Source organism: Eleutherodactylus coqui, chromosome 6 (assembly GCF_035609145.1).
Source record: "Eleutherodactylus coqui strain aEleCoq1 chromosome 6, aEleCoq1.hap1, whole genome shotgun sequence".
Lineage (NCBI taxonomy): Eukaryota > Metazoa > Chordata > Amphibia > Anura > Eleutherodactylidae > Eleutherodactylus > Eleutherodactylus coqui.
In genome coordinates, this window is record NC_089842.1 from 224,992,322 (window position 1) to 225,009,592 (window position 17,271).

Here is a 17,271-nt window from a genome sequence, read left to right on the forward strand (position 1 = left end):
GGGCTCCCGCACACCTGTAAATGGTAGCTTGCAGCCGACATTCAAGTAAGTTTTTGTTGTATCATTTCCAATGAAAACTTACATCCTGTGTATAGGACGCAGTACAATTTTTGCAAAATGTTTCTCAAAAAAACGTCTTATACATGGAAAAATATATATAAATTTGGTATCACCATTATCATATTACCCACAGATCAAAGAGGCATTTACTAAAAATTCTATGCGAGAATTCTGGTGCAGAAAAGCTGCAAAATTTTTGTGCAAGCCCAACTTGCATATACTTTTGTGACTCTTCTTCCTCCTGCACTGACCTCACCACTTTTCTGAAAGTGGATGAGATGTATCGGGAGTGAGTGTCAATCCTGGACCAACAGATTTATGTATAATTTACACCACAAACTGGTGAAAATTGTGCTAGAAATGTGTGTCTGAACAGAACCAGGAATACATTTCTGTGAATGAGCACTGAGCATGATGCATTGAATACATGAAGAGGCCTGTGCCTCTACATGTATTCAGCGTACCGTGCTCCGGGGAAAATCTTACTAAACCTGGGATCGGATATGTCAGGCTTGGTTAAATTTCCCCCAAAGTTTACATATAATTTTAAATTGGCACAATTTTTTTAATTTCTCCCCATTCAAACTTTTTTTCTTGTGCATTTTATGGTGAACTAAATGGTACCATTAAAAAAATACAACTTGTTCTGCAAAAACAAGCCCTCATACAGCTATATCACTGGAAAAATGTAAAACGTTATGGCTCTTGGAAGGCCAACAGGAAAAAAAATATATAAGAACATTGGTCCTGAAGGTGTTAAAAAACCTGACAAACCTTTTTGCAGTTGCTGAGGGCCCGCAATAAAATATTTGCTCCATATCCTGGACACCCTCCCAAATTGGCCCTGCTGGCAATAGTTACAGCTATATGAGGGAAGGAGACACCATAGACTGGTGCATGGCGGTACATAACGAAGACCTGTATGGACCCAAAGTGCCGTATGAACCCTAAATTTCTACTTTGAATGATGGACATAGATTGCTTGGATACAGTTCAGTTTGTTTTAATAGATTGAGAGAAATCCGTTGTAAATTAACAGATTTAAGAACATTTATAATTTTATGAACTGCACACCAAAAATATGAGTCAACATAACTGGACCAACAGACCCCTCTAGTTGAAAATCACATACATTTCGCTGAATTTCAAGGATTCTTCGGGTCTCCATGTCGGCCACGACACACATGAGCCCCAATGTTGATATGATGGTGGTTTACGCCAAATACCATTAAGATTTGTGTTTCCGCAGGCGTTAAACCACCAGCCTGCATGGAATTGTGCACTACAGCTAACGTACATTATATCCTCGACGTAACAAGCTGGGTGACAGTTGTCATGAACCTCATCCTCAGTGCTAAAGAAGCTGCCATTCTGGTTGGTCCCTTCAATTCCAGCAGCTCCAAGAAAGGCATCTCCTATGATGGAAATAAGTATATATTTAATTTTATAACTTTACATTTATTTATTTTTGACAAGTTTTACGTTTTTTCTTTCCACTCACCTGCTGTACCTGTGTAATTGTCCACCCTCAATTGATAGAACTTTTTTTCATTTCCTATGCTAAAGGAACTGTATTCTGCATAGGCTGTCTGGTCATTAAAGTCCTCCATGAAGATGTGCAGTTTGGAGGGTCTGTTTGGCTGCTGTGTTAGGGCATAAATGTACTGGAGACCAAGCCAGTGTTCACCTTTAACCACAAAACGAGGCAATTATTGTATATATCGAGCAAACAAAATGGAGAAAATAGCAATGCAATAAAAAGACGGATACATCGAAAGTAGGAAACTAAAGAATCTTAATTTAAGGGGTGTTTGTAACTAAGTGATGGCATATCCTAGTGGTCCCCAACCAGTGGCATGTGACCTCTTTGTGTGTGCGTTGCCACAGGAACCACACTTTATGACCGTATGTACTGCTAATGGATATCCCAACCACCAAACAGTGATTAATTTAGATGGCACAATACTAGTGTCACATCTCATTAGTGACCACCGTAAAAAAAAGCATATTGGCTGTTACTATGGGGTTAAAGTACTCAAATATATTTGGGCGTAACCTTACCAAAAGTTTGCCTGGCAAACATTCTGTCTGATTACAAAGAGAATAAACTTAAGTTATTAGTGGAAATGGCGATCCAAAAACTAAACTCGTTTGCATGTCATAATTTTCTTATGCAGCCAATTAGCGCTTACAATGCTAAGGCCCCATGTCCACGGGGAAAATCAGGCCCGCTACGGATTCTCCATGGAGAATCTGTAGCAGGTCCCTCCTGCCCCGCGGACATGAGCGCTGAAAATAAGAATAAATAAGAATAAACTCACCTCTCCGCACGCTCCGGATCCTTCCTTCGCCGCGGCGTCATCTTCTCTGCGTCGCGGCCGGATCTTCTTTCTTCGGCCCGGCGGATGCGCAGGATGACGTCGGTGACGTGCTCCGTGCATGCGCCGTCCCGAAGAAAAAAGATCCGGCCGCGACGGAGAGAAGATGGCGCCGCGGCGAAGGGAAGAACCAGAGCGGGTGAGTACATTCCGATTTTTGTCTCCCGCGGATCCGGACGGCTTCCATAGGCTTCAATAGAAGCCTGCGAGAGCCGTCCCCGCACAAAAATGGAGCATGGTCCAGATTTTTTCATGCTCCATTTTTAAAAAAATCACTTTTCTTGACCATCCGTGGGTATTTATCTACCCGCGGGTGGTCAATGCATCCCTATGGGGTGCGGATCCGCGTGCAGGAGAAGAGTTAAAATCCGCTGCGGATTTTAATTCTTCTTTTGCCCGTGGACATGAGGCCTAAATCCAGGCCTGCACATAAGTGGAGTTTCTAGGGGATGTTAATTTCAATTCTCATGCAACTCCTTTATGTGCGCAGTGATAACCATTGCAAATAAGGAAGATGGAATAATACATCTACAGTGCCACCTATTGGATGGCAGCATTCCTGCAAATCAATGTTTGACCCTTTATACAGGTCTTTGTAACAATGATTGGGAACTGAAAAGCAATCCAGAATCCATACACAGACAGCAGTTTTAGGGTGAAGTCACACGAACATATATCGGCTCGGTTTTTACGCCGAGCCGATATACGTTGTCCTCGTGTGCAGGGGGGGATGATGGAAGAGCCAGGAGCAGGAACTGAGCTCCCACCCCGCTCTCCACCTCCTCTCCGCCCCTCTGCACTATTTGCGATGGAAAGAGGCAGGGCAGGGCAGGGGCGGGGCTAAGTGCTGAGAATTAGCCCCGCCCTCGTCCCACCTCTCCCCATTGCAAATAGTGCAGAGGGGCGGAGAGGAGGCAGAGAGGGGGGCGGGAGCTCAGTTCCTGCTCCTGGCTCTTCCATCCTTCCCCCCCCCTGCACACGAGGACAACGTATATCGGCTCGGCGTGAAAACCGAGCCGATATACGTTCGTGTGAACGCACCCTTAGGGTGTTTGTTCCTCATCATTGAGCAGTAGGATCCTGGCTTGGCTAGTGAGAGGCCTATGACATGCGTTAGGAAGGTGAGTGAAGAGGCTTATAAGGCCATGCATGCTCCTCTGGGAAATGTATGCAAATAAGGAAGATGGAACAATATCTCTGCAGTGCCACATTTTTGCATTCTTGCAAATCAATGTCTGACATTCTTCCTCCTCTGTTATTATATTGCCATATTTACCTTGAATATTACCAAATCCATTTTTATACTCTTTCCATGTTCTTTGAAAGCTTAGTCCGTTCGTTCCATCGTGCTTTTGTATAAAAGTCCAGCCACCGTTCTTAGACATCTCACAGAATACCTTGAAGGGAGCATGAATATCTTAATCACAAATCTTATTGTTTTCATATTGTAAAGGCCCTTTTACATGGGCCAATTATTGGCCATGAAGGTTCGTCTAAATGTTTATTTGTCCGATCATTGGTCGTACAAGAGGGGAAATTATCAGCCAATGCACAAGCAAATGATCACCTGTCAGATGATCATTGATTTTCAACAAGCACATAAATGCTTGCTGGTCGGCTCTACACCTCCCCATGTGACCAGTAAGATGTACAGCCACCTATGGAAAGAAATTATTATATTACCCCCTTAAGGACGATGCCTTTTTTCAATTTTCATTTTTTTTCCTCATCACTTTCAAAAAATCATGTCTTTTTACTTTTTTATTGACGTAGCTGCCTGAGGGATTGTTTTTTTTTTGGTGGGACAAGTTGTGTTCTTCAATGGTGCTATTCAATGTACCATATAATGTATTTGGAGTGAAGTGGGGAAAAAAACGCAATTCCACCCTCTTTAGTGGGGTCTTAGTTTTACGGCGTACACACTGTGGCAAAAATACCCTAACCTTTATTTTTTGTGTCAGTACAATGATGACTATACCAATTATTGCTTTTAAAAAATAAAATATTATTGGAAAAAATAAAAAATTAGCTTCTGCCGCCATCTTCAGACAGCTATAACATTTTTTATATATTTCTGTTGCATGAGGACTCATTTTTTGCAAGATGCCCTGCAGTTTCTATGTGTACTATTTTAGAGTTCATGTGACTTTTTGATTGATTTTTATTACATTTTTTCGTGGGGTTGGAGTGTCCAAAAAAAAAAGCCCAATTCTGGCATTGTTTAGTTTTTTTCTGACAGAATTCCCTGTGCAGGATAAAAGGTGTGTTACTATTATTACTATGGTAAAGGTTTTTTGTTACCTTTCACTTCCTTTTATTTTTTCCAATAATTAAAAATATACTTTTTTTTTTACTTCTTTGCAGTTTTTTAGTTCCTGTAGGGGACTTCTGATCACTTGATTGCTCATAGAGTATAATGTAATACCGTACTATTGCACAATACCACAATTTGATTGCTAATCGTCCATGGTAGCCCCAGGATTAGTAATGGATTCCTTTTCTCGACAATCCCTTTAAAGTTGGTAATATTTTACCCTTAAATATTTATTCTTTTTAGTGTCTTACCAGAAAAGAGAGGTTGCTGTTTTTTGGTTTTATTCTGTATATTCCACTGGTCATTGCATTATTTTTTTGCCAGATATCCGAGCAGTCAGATCCTACAGAAATAAGTTCATGTAAATTTATTATATATTTTCTGTATAGACATCACTCTACTTTAAAAGACCTGTCATGAATGTGAAGAGTAGATAGAATAGAAAAGCTGCAATAGAGTTAGCAAAGTTGCGACTGCACAGCTATGCAGCTGGTCCTGCTGAAAATATGACAGGTCATCTTTAAAAGCTACACTTACAAGCAAATCCAATATTTGTGTCTAGCATCTTACCTTGAACCACTTTAGAATAAGCCTGTAATCACAAAGACAACAGAAATGATTTAACTAATTTTATTAAATAGCTAAGAAAATATACTGTGATTATATAAATATATATGTTCCAAAATTAATTTAAAAAATGTATATTCTGGAATCCACTCGGTATGCCATCACATGATCTAGTTGGACTTCCTCCTAATATTTTCTCCTTACCTGTGCTCTTTTCCAGGAGTGCCCACTGTTTGGACCTTCTGCAGCAGTTTTAATATCCTCATGAATAGAGATGAGCGAACGTACTTTTTCGAGCTTGATGCTCGTTCAAGTATTAGGGTACTGGAGATGCTCGTTACTCGAAACGAGCACTACGCGGTACTCGAGTCATTTCCATTTCTTTCCCCGCATGTTTAGCGCCATTTTCTAGCCAATAGACATGCAGGGAAGGCATTACAACTTCCTCCTGTGACGTACCAGCCCTATCCCACCCCCCTGCAGTGAGTGGCTGGCGAGATCAAGTGACCGCCAAGTATTTGCACAATTTTTTTTTTCATCTCGGGCTGTGCAGGCCATTACAGCTATAGCGTTGTCAGTCTGCAGTCTATTATACAGAGTATAGGGAAAGTGCTGCTGCTGATATAGGGAAAGTGTTAGTGTGGGATCCTGTCTTCAAGAGCCCCAACGGTCCTTCTTAGGGCTACATCTCACTGTGTACATTTTACTTGGTGCCTGCTGGAAGTTGTATTGCTACCATTTTTGTATTACGCAGCTAGGCCTGTTTGCAGCCTTTCGTCATATTTTTTTCTGGCTGGAGTGTGCAGTAAAATACCGCTCTCACCGTGAAAGTGCACGCAAATAATTCCTAGTCTGCTGCTGTGAACAAACTTATTTATACCGTTCTGTGTCTGCACTGAATTAGACCGTGGTCTCAACGCAAAACAGTACCGTAATATTACCAGGGTTACTGCAATGTATTTCAGCTCAGACGCTGTGCAGAGCATCTCACAATACCATTTCCGTTGGTGGGGTTGAGATCACCACAGTTACCAGCACTATCCACTGGCTTTCCAGTCTTCTCCCACTCCACACAGCCTCTATAATCTACAAGTCTCTGCGAGCAGTAAATTACCCCTAGGTATCAGCGCAAGACAGCAGGTTACTTTTTTCTAGTCACAGCATAGAGCCTCCGCTATCTACAAGTCTCTGTGTGCGGTGAATTAAGGCCCAGTTGTCAGTGCTGTTCAGTGAGGTAATTTATTTGGCCCCTGCTCTACTCGTAATCCACCATGATGAGGAGTAGGGGTAAGGGTCGAGGACGCAGACGTCCAAGTGAGGGTGTGGGCTCAGGCCGAGTTCCTGGTCCAGGTGAATCACTGCCGGCTGCTGCGGGATTGGGAGCGAGGCAAGTTTCTGGGGTCCCCAGCTTCATATCATAATTTATGGGTCCACGTGGTAGACCTTTATTACAAACAGAGCAGTGTGAGCAGGTCCTGTCGTGGATGGCAGAAAATGCATCCAGCAATGTATCGACCACCCACTACTCCCGGCTTAGGGACTGCTACTGGGAATCCTCTGGCTGCTCCTTACTCCCAGCCACCTCACTTTATGAAAAGACATATTCTGAGCAGGCAGACTCCCAGGAACTGTTCTCAGGTCCCTGCCATGAGTGGGAAAAACTGGTTCCTCTCTCACCTGAGGAGTTTGTCGTGACCGATGCCAACCTTTTGAAGGTTCACGGAGTCCGGGTGATGAGGCTGGGGACTTCCGGCAACTGTCTCAAGAGCTTTCAGTGGGTGAGGAGGATGATGATGATGAGACACAGTTGTCTGTCAGTGAGGTAGTAGTAATGGCAGTAAGACCAAGGGAAAAGCGCACAGAGGATTTGGAGGAAGAGCAGCTCGACGATGAGGTGACTGACCCCACCTGGTTTGCTAAGCCAACTGAGGACAGGGATTCAGAGGGGGAGGCAAGTGCAGCAGCAGGACAGGTTGAAAGAGGCAGTGGAGTGGCCAGGGGTGCAGAGCGAAGAATCCCACAACTGTTTCCCAAACCACCCAGTTGCGGCAAGCCTCCATGCAGAAGGCTAGGTGTTCAAAGGTGTGGATGTTTTTTAGGGAGAGCGCATATGACCGACGAACAGTAGTGTGCAACCTGTGTCGCACCAAGATCAGCCAGGGAACCACCACTACCAGCCTCACAACCAACAGCATGCGCAGGCATAGGATGGCCAAGCACCCCACAAGCAGGGACGAAGGCCGTTCACCGCCTGCGGGTCACACCACTGCCTCTTCCTCTGTTCCCCAACCTGCCACACAGATCCTATCCCCCTCTCAGGACACAGGCATGAGCACCTCCCGGCCTGCACCCACACCCTCACCTCCTCCACTGTCCTCCACCCCATCCAGCAATGTCTCTCAGTGCAGCGTTCAGCTGACGCTAACACAAGCGTTGGAGCGAAAGCGCAAGTATGCTGCCACGCACCCGCACGCACAAGCTTTAAACGTGCACATTGCCAAATTGATCAGCCTGGAAATGCTGCCATACAGGCTTGTGGAAACGGAGGCTTTCAAAAACATGATGGCGGCGGCGGTCCCGCGGTACTCGGTCCCCAGTCGCCACTATTTTTCCCGGTGTGCCGTCCCAGCCCTGCACCAGCACATCTCCCGCAACATGATACGTGCCTTCACCAACGCGGTTACTGGAAAGGTCCACTTAACCACGGACACATGGACAAGTACTGGCGGGCAGGGCCACTATATCTCCCTGAGGGCACATTGAGTGAATTTGGTGGAGGCTGGGAGCGAGTCAGAGCCTGGGACCGCTCATGTCCTACCCACACCCAAAATATTGGGTCCTACCTTGGTGTTGGTATCTGCGGCGTTTTATGCCACCTCCTCTAAACCCTCCCCCTCCTCCTACGCAACCTCTGCCTCGCAATCAAGAATTCGGTATCACGCGTTGCGGCAGCACAGCGGTGGGCAAGCGTCGGCAGGCCATGCTGAAACTAATCAGCTTAGGTGGAAAGAGGTACACGGCCCCCGAACTGTTGCAGGGTCTGACAGAGCAAATCGATGTCTGGGTTTCGCCGCTGAGCCTCCAACCGGGCATGGTCGTGTGTGACAACGGTTGGTGGCGGCTCTGCAGCTCGGAAGCCTCACACACATGCCATGCCTGGCCCACATCTTCAATCTAGTGGTTCAGCGGTTTCTGAAAAACTACCCACATTTGTCTGACCTGCTCGGCAAGGCGCGCCGCGTCTGCGCACATTTCCGCAAGTCCACCACAGACGCTGCCACCCTGAGGACCCTGCAACATCGGTTTAATCTGCCAGAGCACCGACTGCTGTGCGACGTGCCTACACGGTGGAATTCTACACTGCACATGTTGACCATGCTGTATGAGCAGCGTAGAGCAATAGTGGAATACCAACTCCAACATGGGCGGCGTAGTGGTAGTCAGCCTCCTCAATTCTTTACGGAGGAGTGGGCCTGGGTGGCAGATATCTGCCAGGTCCTCGGAAACTTAGAGGAGTCTTCCCAGATGGTGAGCGGCAATGCTGCAATCATTAGCGTTACCATCCCGGAGATATGCCTGCTGAGAAGTTCGCTGCAAAGCATAAAGGCTAACGCTTTGCGGTTGGAAAAGGAGACGGGGGATGAGAGTATGTCGCTTGATAGCCAGACCACTCTCATGACTATATCTCAGCGCGTTTTGGAGGAGGAGGGGGAGAAGCCGGAGGAAGAGAGGGAAGAGAGAACTGGGCACACTGCAGAGGGTACCCATGTTGCTTGCCTCTCATCTGTTCAGCATGTATGGGCTGTGGAGGAGGAGGGGGAGGAGGAGGAGGATTCTGAAGGTCATCTTCCTAGTGTGGACAGCCATGGCCTGCGTACTGGTACCCTGGCACACATGGCTGACTTCATGTTAGGCTGACTTTCTCGTGACCCTCGCGTTAGACGCATTCTGGCCAACACGGATTACTGGATGTACACCCTTCTCGACCCACGGTATAAGGAGAAACTTTCCACTCTCATTCCCGAAGAGAAAAGGGGTACGAGAGTGATGCAATACCACAGGGCCCTGGTGGAAAAAGTGATGCTAAACTTCCCATCTGACAGCGCTAGTGGCAGCATGCGCAGTTCCGAGGGCCAAGTCGCAGGGGAGGCACGGGGATCAGGCAGCATGTTCAGCACAGGTAGGGGAACACTCTCCAAGGCCATTGCCAGTTTTATGGCTCTCCAGCAAGACTGTGTCACCACTCCCCAGTCAAGGCTGAGTTGGAGGGAGCACTGTAAAAAGATGGTGAGAGAGTATGTAGCCGATCGTCCCACCATCCTCTGTGATGCCTCTGCTCCATACAACTATTGGGTGTCAAAGCTGGACACGTGGCAGGAACTTGTACACCCTGGAGGTGCTGGCTTGCCCTGCCGCTAGCGTCTTGTCAGAGAGGGTGATTAGTGCAGCTGCAGGAATCATCACGGATACGCGTACCCGCCTGTCAACTGCCAGTGCCGACATGCTTACACTCATAAAGATGAACAAAGCCTGGATTTCCCCAGACTTTTCTTCTCCACCGGCGGAGAGCAGCAGAACCTAAAGATTCTTTTCGCTGCAACCGGAAAAAAAGGGGGAATTTGCTTTGTCAATCTCTCTCTGATATTAGTCCTCCTCCTCCTACTCCTCCTCCTGAAACATCATGTCATCACTCTGAACTGCCAATTTTTCTGCGGCCCAAAAAGCTCTGCTTACAATTTTTTTACAATTTTTCAAAGTTTCAAAAGTATTGATACTTTAACATAAACCAATTTTTTTTAACAGGGCTGCCTCCAGGCTCTGTTACAAATTAAATATTTCTGGCCCTCGCCTATACTGTTATCTAACTAATTTTTCCGGCCTGCGCCTACACTATTGGTACACCAATGTTTCAGGGGTTCGCCTATACTTTTGCTACAGAAATTTTACTGGAGTCTGATTATACTTCTGCTACAGAAATGTTACAGGGGTCTGACTATACTTTTACTACAGAAATGTTACTGGGGTCAGCCTATACTGTTACTACAGAAATGTTACTGGGGTCTGCCTATACTTCTGCTACAGAAATGTTACAGGGGTCTGCCTAACTTCAGCTACAGAAATGTTACAGGGGTCTGCCTATACTTCTGCTACAGAAATGTTACAGGGGTCTGTCTATACTGTTACTACAGAAATGTTACAGGGGTCTGCCTATACTTCTGCTACAGAAATGTTACTGGGGTCTGCCTATACCTTTGCTATAGAAATGTTACTGGGGTCTGCCTATACTTCTGCTACATAAATGTTACAGGGGTCTGCCTATACTTCTGTTACATAAATGTTACAGGGGTCTGCCTATACCTTTGCTACATAAATGTTACAGGGGTCTGCCTATACTTCTGCTACAGAAATGTTACAGGGGTCTGCCTATACTTCTGCTACAGAAATGTTACAGGGGTCTGCCTATACTTCTGCTACAGAAATGTTACAGGGGTCTGTCTATACTGTTACTCCAGAAATGTTACAGGGGTCTGCCTATACTTCTGCTACAGAAATGTTACTGGGGTCTGTCTATACTGTTACTACATAAATGTTACTGGGGTCTGCTTATACTTCTGCTACAGAAATGTTACTGGGGTCTGCCTATACCTTTGCTATAGAAATGTTACTGGGGTCTGCCTATACTTCTGCTACATAAATGTTACAGGGGTCTGCCTATACTTCTGCAACATAAATGTTACAGGGGTCTGCCTATACCTTTGCTACAGAAATGTTACACGAGTCTGCCTATACTTCTGCTACAGAAATGTTACTGGGGTCTGTTTATACTTTTTGCTACAGGAATGTTACAGGGGTCTGTCTATACTAATCTTTCCATCGTGGTGGTTTACCTATCTGGCACAAATACACTGACTGACTAGGGCATGAATTGTGGGCCAAGGCCAAGGTCGTTGGCGGGGGGAAACTCTCCCATGGTTGGGCACTCTGATTTCTTCCGGTGTAATACCATGTTTTTGCACTGACAGCATAGGCGATCCCAAGGAACTCAAAGACTTCCCCTTGCAGTGTTGAGCTATCTGTGTGGGGACACATGACTTTCCCATTGCTATGTAACTCAGGGCGCCTTGCGTCAAACAAGGTGGAGGCCGTGACTGAGCCTGACCCTGGGCCTGCTCACATACTTCCCACACAGACTATAGCGGGTCCTGGTCATGGTTTCTTGCCCTTGTAATGCCACTTCCTCCTCCTGCTTGAGGTCAGGGGATCAGCACTGGGCAACATGTATTTTCTCCCGTGTTATCACAGTTATCTGAGACGCTGGTTTGGGCCAAACAAAAGGAGCGTTACTGCATTCATGAGACGTTCACAGCTGTACTAGCATCAGAGTCCGCTCTATGCCCGCGATTGCTGAGGGTTTGTGCAGAGGCCTATATCCTCTGCACAGTGAAATCTGCCATGTTTGGGCACTGTAAATTCTTCAGGTTTAATACTGTCTTTGGGTTCCTTGGACTCGCCTATCCGACTATGGGTGCACAAAGACTTGTGTGCAGAGGCCTATGTCCTGGAGGAAATGCAACTGTGCCAGGTTGGGCCTATGGAACTTCTTACTGGTTAATGCAGTCTTTGGAGCGGTGAAAGCAACTGCAACAAATTAAATGAGACGTTCACAGCTGCACTAGCATCGGAGTCCGCTTCATGCCCGCAATTGCTGAGGGTGATGGCATAGGCCTATGTCCTGGGGGAAATGCAACTGCGCCAGGTTGGGCCTGTGGAACTTTTTCCTGGTTAATGCAGTCTTTGGAGCGGTGAAAGCAACTGCAACAAATTAAATGAGACGTTCACTGCTGTACTAGCATCGGAGTCCACTCAATGCCCGCGATTGCTGAGGGTTTGTGCAGAGGCCTATGTCCTCGGCGCAGTGAAAGTCTGCCATGTTTGGGCACTGTGCTTTCTTCATATTTAATACTGTCTTTGCCTTCCTTGGACCCACCTATGCTGTGGGTGCACATAGACTTCCCATAGCGGTGTTTTACCTGTCTGGCACAAATACACTGACTGACTTGGGTATGGTGCAGATGGCTTTCCCCTTGCGTTGTGGATGAGGTATTCGACACCCAAACAGAATGACTAGTGTGTGGACACAAGGATTCCCCATTGCTATGTCACCCGCAGCACCTTGGGTCACACAAGGTGTTTGCTGGGACCGAGCCTGACCCAGGGCCCGCTCACATACTTCCCACACAGACTATAGCGGGTCCTGGTCATGGTTTCTTGGCCTTGTAATGCCACCTCCTCCTCCAGTTTGGGGTCATGGGATCAGCACTGGGCAACATGCATTTTCTCTCGTGTTACCACAGTTATCCATGGCACTGGTTTGGGCCAAACAAGAGGAGAGTTACTGCATTAATGAGATGTTCACAGCTGTACCAGCATCAAAGTCCGCTCTATGCCCACGATAGCTGAGGGTGTGTGCAGAGGCTTATGTCCTTGGCGCAGTGAAAGTCTGCCATGTTTGGGCACTGTAATTTCTTCATGTTTAATGTCTTTGGGTTCCTTGGACTCGCCTATGCTGTGGGTGCACACAGACTTCCCATAGCGGTAATTTACCTGTCCGGCACAAATACACTGACTGACTTGGGTAGGGGGCAGAGTGCAGATGGCTTTCCCCTTGTGTTGTTGATTGAGGTATCCGACACCTACACAGAACGAATAGTGTGTGGACACATGTATTTCCCATTGCTATGTGACTCGCGGTACCCTGGGTCCGCTCCTGTGCTTCCCACACAGAGTATTGCTGCATTGTGGAGATGTGTAGAAGTGCTGGGCTGGCACCTGAGTCCCCTTTATGCCCACGTTTGCGGCTCGTGACAATTTTGCGATGGAGGTGCCATGGGATTGGAATGATGATCGTACGTCAATTTATCATCGATTCTCAACAGCATTGTTGGCTATCGCCCCCCCCCCCCCCTTTCAAAGAGGGTCGCTGCCTGGCCCTGCCAACCCTCTGCAGTGTGTGCCTCCAGTTCCTTCTTATCGCAGATGCACTTATAAATAGACATGAGGGTGGTGTAGCTGTGAAGCGAGCATGTGGCATGAAGGCAGCTGAAGGCTGCGCAGGGAAACTTTTGTGTGCACTGTGGACGCAGGGCCATGCGGGGAGTTGGGCAGCATGTAACCCAGGAGAAGAGTTGTATGTACCCTTTGATTTATTGGTCTCAGCCATGTGGATCTAATTTTGAAAGTTAGTTTTTAACCAGACAACCCATTTAACCCCTTGACGCAACACAACGTAACTGTACGTCCTGGCAGAGGGGTACTTAACGCAACAGGATGTACACTTATGTCCTGTGGATAGCTCGAGATAAGAAGAGATCACGCATTATATGGCAGCGGGAGCCGGCTGTCACTGAGAGCTGGCCTTCCGCTGCAACAGCGGAGGTGCTTTGGGACAGAAACCCCAATGTAGATCGCGGCATGTAATGGGTTCACAGAGGGAGCACGCTCCCTCTGTGATGTCATCGGGTTCTTGCTATATAAATGCGGGTAGCCTGACGGGTTGCCATGGCAACAAGATGCAAGATACCGGCGTCCTGCATTGCCAATACCTATAATCGCCAATACAAGTGATAAGGCATTGCAGGACAGAAGTCTTACAATGCCTTATCAAAGATCATAAGTGCTACTGTACAGGTTCCCTACAGGGACACAAAGTGCAAAAAAAAAAGATAAAAATAATGTAATAAAGAAATAAAACTTTTTTGTGCTTTTTCCCATATTGACATAATTTTTTATTTTTCAAAATTAAAACACAAAATGTTTGGTATTGTCGTATCAGTAATGACGTGTACAATAAAGTTAACATGCTTTTAATCCTGCACAGCAAAAAACGTAAAAAAAAAACTAAAAAATTGAGGCAAAATACTTATCTTTTTATTTTGCCTCCCAAAAAATGCAATAAAAGTACTCAAAAAATCTGTATGTACTCCAAAATGGTACCAATAAAAACTACAGCTCATCTCGCATAAAATAAGCCCTTACAGAGCTCCGTCCATGGAAAACTAAAAGTTATAGGACTTTGAATTCAGCAATTTAGAAAAAAATTATATTTTTTTGTAGAAAAACTAAGAATTTGGGTTTTGTTGTAATCGTACTGACCCACTGAAAAATGTATTGTGTCATTTATGCTGCATGATTAACACTGAAAAATAAATCTATGGCAGAATTTCTGTTTTCTCTTCCTACTATCATAAAAAAATGAATAAAAGTTTTTTACAATATAGTCTTATGTACCCAAAAACGGCACCAATAAAAACTATAGTTCGCCACGCAAAAAAACAGGCCCTTTATATGGCAGTGTTGACTGAAAAATAAAAGATATGGCTTTTGACAAATGGAGATGAAAATCTGCCAAAAATCATTGCGTCCTTATGCCCAAAATAGGTTATGTCCTTAAGGGGTATAGCATACACCCAGAACCTGCTGCAAAATCACCCAATCTGCACTACTGGACTCCATAGGGAACATTTAGCGTGTCCATACACATTAGGTTCACATCATCCAAGCCCACCAATATTTATGGGTCCATCTGACTTAATGTATATGTCTGGATACTGTTGGCTTCTATGTGACATTCTGGATGGAGCTATAAAGGTACAGATTGTGCTGTCAAAGTTGGCCACGAGAGGGAGCTCTTATACATGCAGAGGTTGTTGCTAATTCTATTTCCATTTTTAAAATGGAACAAATAGCACAGACTGCTGCGGAAGAGAAATCACTATTCCTAGTGTGAAGAAGTCCTAATGTTTATTGTGACCATTGTTATATATCACCCCACCTGTGGGAATCCAATTATTGTGCATTAGCATTACTGTACCTCCGATGTACATTTACATTTCTACTTTCTTATTTTTTCTTAAGCTAATTATAACAATTTTTTTCTTAATTTGAAATAAAACTTTTGAATGAAATTTTTGTTAAATCGGAATATTTTCTTACAATTTTATGCATATTTAGGTTGATCTATCTAAATTTCACTGTAAGGGTTCAACTTTTCTCTAAAACATAACTTTTAATAAATAAATATTAAAACAGGCTTGTCAAGCAAGTCTTAGGTGGGACACACAAAAGAGAAAAAAAACAACCAAAACAAAAATCCTCCTTAACTAAAGTCCCCAACCCGTGTATGGGGAATTAGACAGGAGATGAGAAGTGAATGTTAATTCAAGTTTCTATTTGAAAGTAGCCAGATTTATATAGAGGAAGTACCAGATACATAAAATAATTCCATAATCTGGATGTCTTTATATGGTCAGCCTTATCAAAAAATAGGCGTTCCCAAAAGTGGATCTATTAGTATCCACCTTTTAGTTCCAAAAAGAACAAATGGGTCCAGAACCAGACCGATACCAATCATCGATCTAGCAGGAGGATTTGTAGGCGGCTTGATGGTTAGGTCTGATTCGGAGCTAGGAACTTTACAAGGAGTGAATACTCCAGAGAATACAGCTTTATAGGATTTGGAAAAAGTCACATTGGAAGGTTTGACGCGTTTCCGCTACTTGTAATGTAGCATCATCAGGAACCAAGATTAAGGTCTGTGCAACTCTATGATACAAAGTCCCAGAATCAATCTTGGGTTGGATTTGATATAATAATAGATCAAAAACAACTTAAATCCTATAGACTGGATCTAGTACGGTTATAAATTGCTTGAAATGATCCTAGGTTAGATCAGAACTTCAGGTGAGGGATAGACAATCCTATCATTTTAGGCTTTTCTATGTCTAAGCTCCAAGTAAATCCCCACACCAATCCCAACAGGAACAGAAAACAAAAAAAGGCAGCAGCACCAGCCCTAATGGTAGGCTGGCTTCTGTGAAAGAGGTTGATTTATTTAGATTCATTTACTGCTTCTTCAAAAATGTCCAAAAACTATTTGTAACTAAAATTGCTGTTGAATTTCTTATTATATTTGAAACCGCTGCACTCACCTGTGCTGTAGTGTGGTGGAAACAAAGGGTAACGAATAAGAGATTTGTGAGTAACTTCATGATATTATTCCTGAAAATGTAAGAAAGATTATTATTAATTGCATTTTTTTCCCTAAAAGTAAATAATTTTTATATTTTTTCAGTTTGCTAGTGATATTACTCCAATATATAGTCATTGGAGGGAGTTTTTATAATAATAGTAGTTCTAATAGCTTGTAAAGATATTGACACGTGGAGAAAATCACAAATTGCATAAAAAGTGAATTTTGTTTTAAATCACACTTTTCATATAAAGTTAAAAATTGAATTATTGAATTGATCTATTAGAAGAGAAATTAAAGAAAAAACTAAAAACACAATCTTCCTGTAGTACTTACTTACAATATCTAATCTCCAGACCATCTACACTGGAGCTCAGCACAATATACTACTCTTCACCATCAACCCTTTTTGTAGTCTCAACTGAAGGGGTGGGATCAAAAACCTGTAAATCAAATGAGAGGCATTTTGTTGTCAGCCTTTGTTGTACCATTAAAGCTATTAGCATTTCAGTTCTTAGGATATCCCTGTGCACTTTGATGGTCTCATGATTTCATTATGGCTTCTTGTTTACCCTTATCTCTGAATGCTATCATGTTATGTAACGAAAAAATGCTTGTATAAGAACATTTATATGCAAACAATCTTTTTAGGAATATTACATTATGGAATCATCGAGTTGGAAGGGATTATATGTTTCTATGCAGGTTTCTCCGCAGGCAGCACTGATAGCTGCTGCTTGCGGAAGAACAAAATTGATGTATTTAGAGAACAGACCACCCGCTGTTCTCTAGATACATGCAAATGATGCTAGTTAGCTACTAATGGGCTGATTAGCCCATTAGTACCTAATGCAAAATAATCACTCAAAACTATCAGTTTCTGATGAATTTTGAGCGATCATCTTTACATGTAAATGGACCTT

The 17,271-nt window shown here is 44.2% G+C and overlaps 1 protein-coding gene across 1 annotated transcript; it reads right to left on the reverse strand.

The window, feature by feature from the left end:
• Positions 1–1,047: 1,047 nt before the first annotated feature.
• On the reverse strand, positions 1,048–16,727 carry LOC136633335 (fibrinogen-like protein 1). The gene is made up of 7 exons (XM_066608996.1): positions 16,685–16,727; positions 16,308–16,377; positions 5,323–5,344; positions 5,004–5,095; positions 3,715–3,835; positions 1,562–1,747; positions 1,048–1,475 (listed from the first exon to the last, which is right to left on the reverse strand). Exons 2-7 carry the CDS (start codon positions 16,365–16,367, stop codon positions 1,174–1,176), a joined length of 783 nt encoding a protein of 260 aa, XP_066465093.1. The 5' UTR covers positions 16,368–16,377; positions 16,685–16,727; the 3' UTR covers positions 1,048–1,173.
• Positions 16,728–17,271: the final 544 nt, after the last annotated feature.

Excerpts from the sequence above, each read along its gene's own strand:
- LOC136633335 (XM_066608996.1), bottom strand. The coding sequence starts at position 16,367 with ATGAAGTTACTCACAAATCTCTTATTCGTTACCCTTTGTTTCCACCAC. Across the intron at positions 5,345-16,307 it reads TCCACCACACTACAGCACAG|GCTTATTCTAAAGTGGTTCA; the intron begins GTGAGTGCAGCG and ends TTGTGATTACAG. Across the intron at positions 5,096-5,322 it reads TTATTCTAAAGTGGTTCAAG|GATCTGACTGCTCGGATATC; the intron begins GTAAGATGCTAG and ends TTATTTCTGTAG.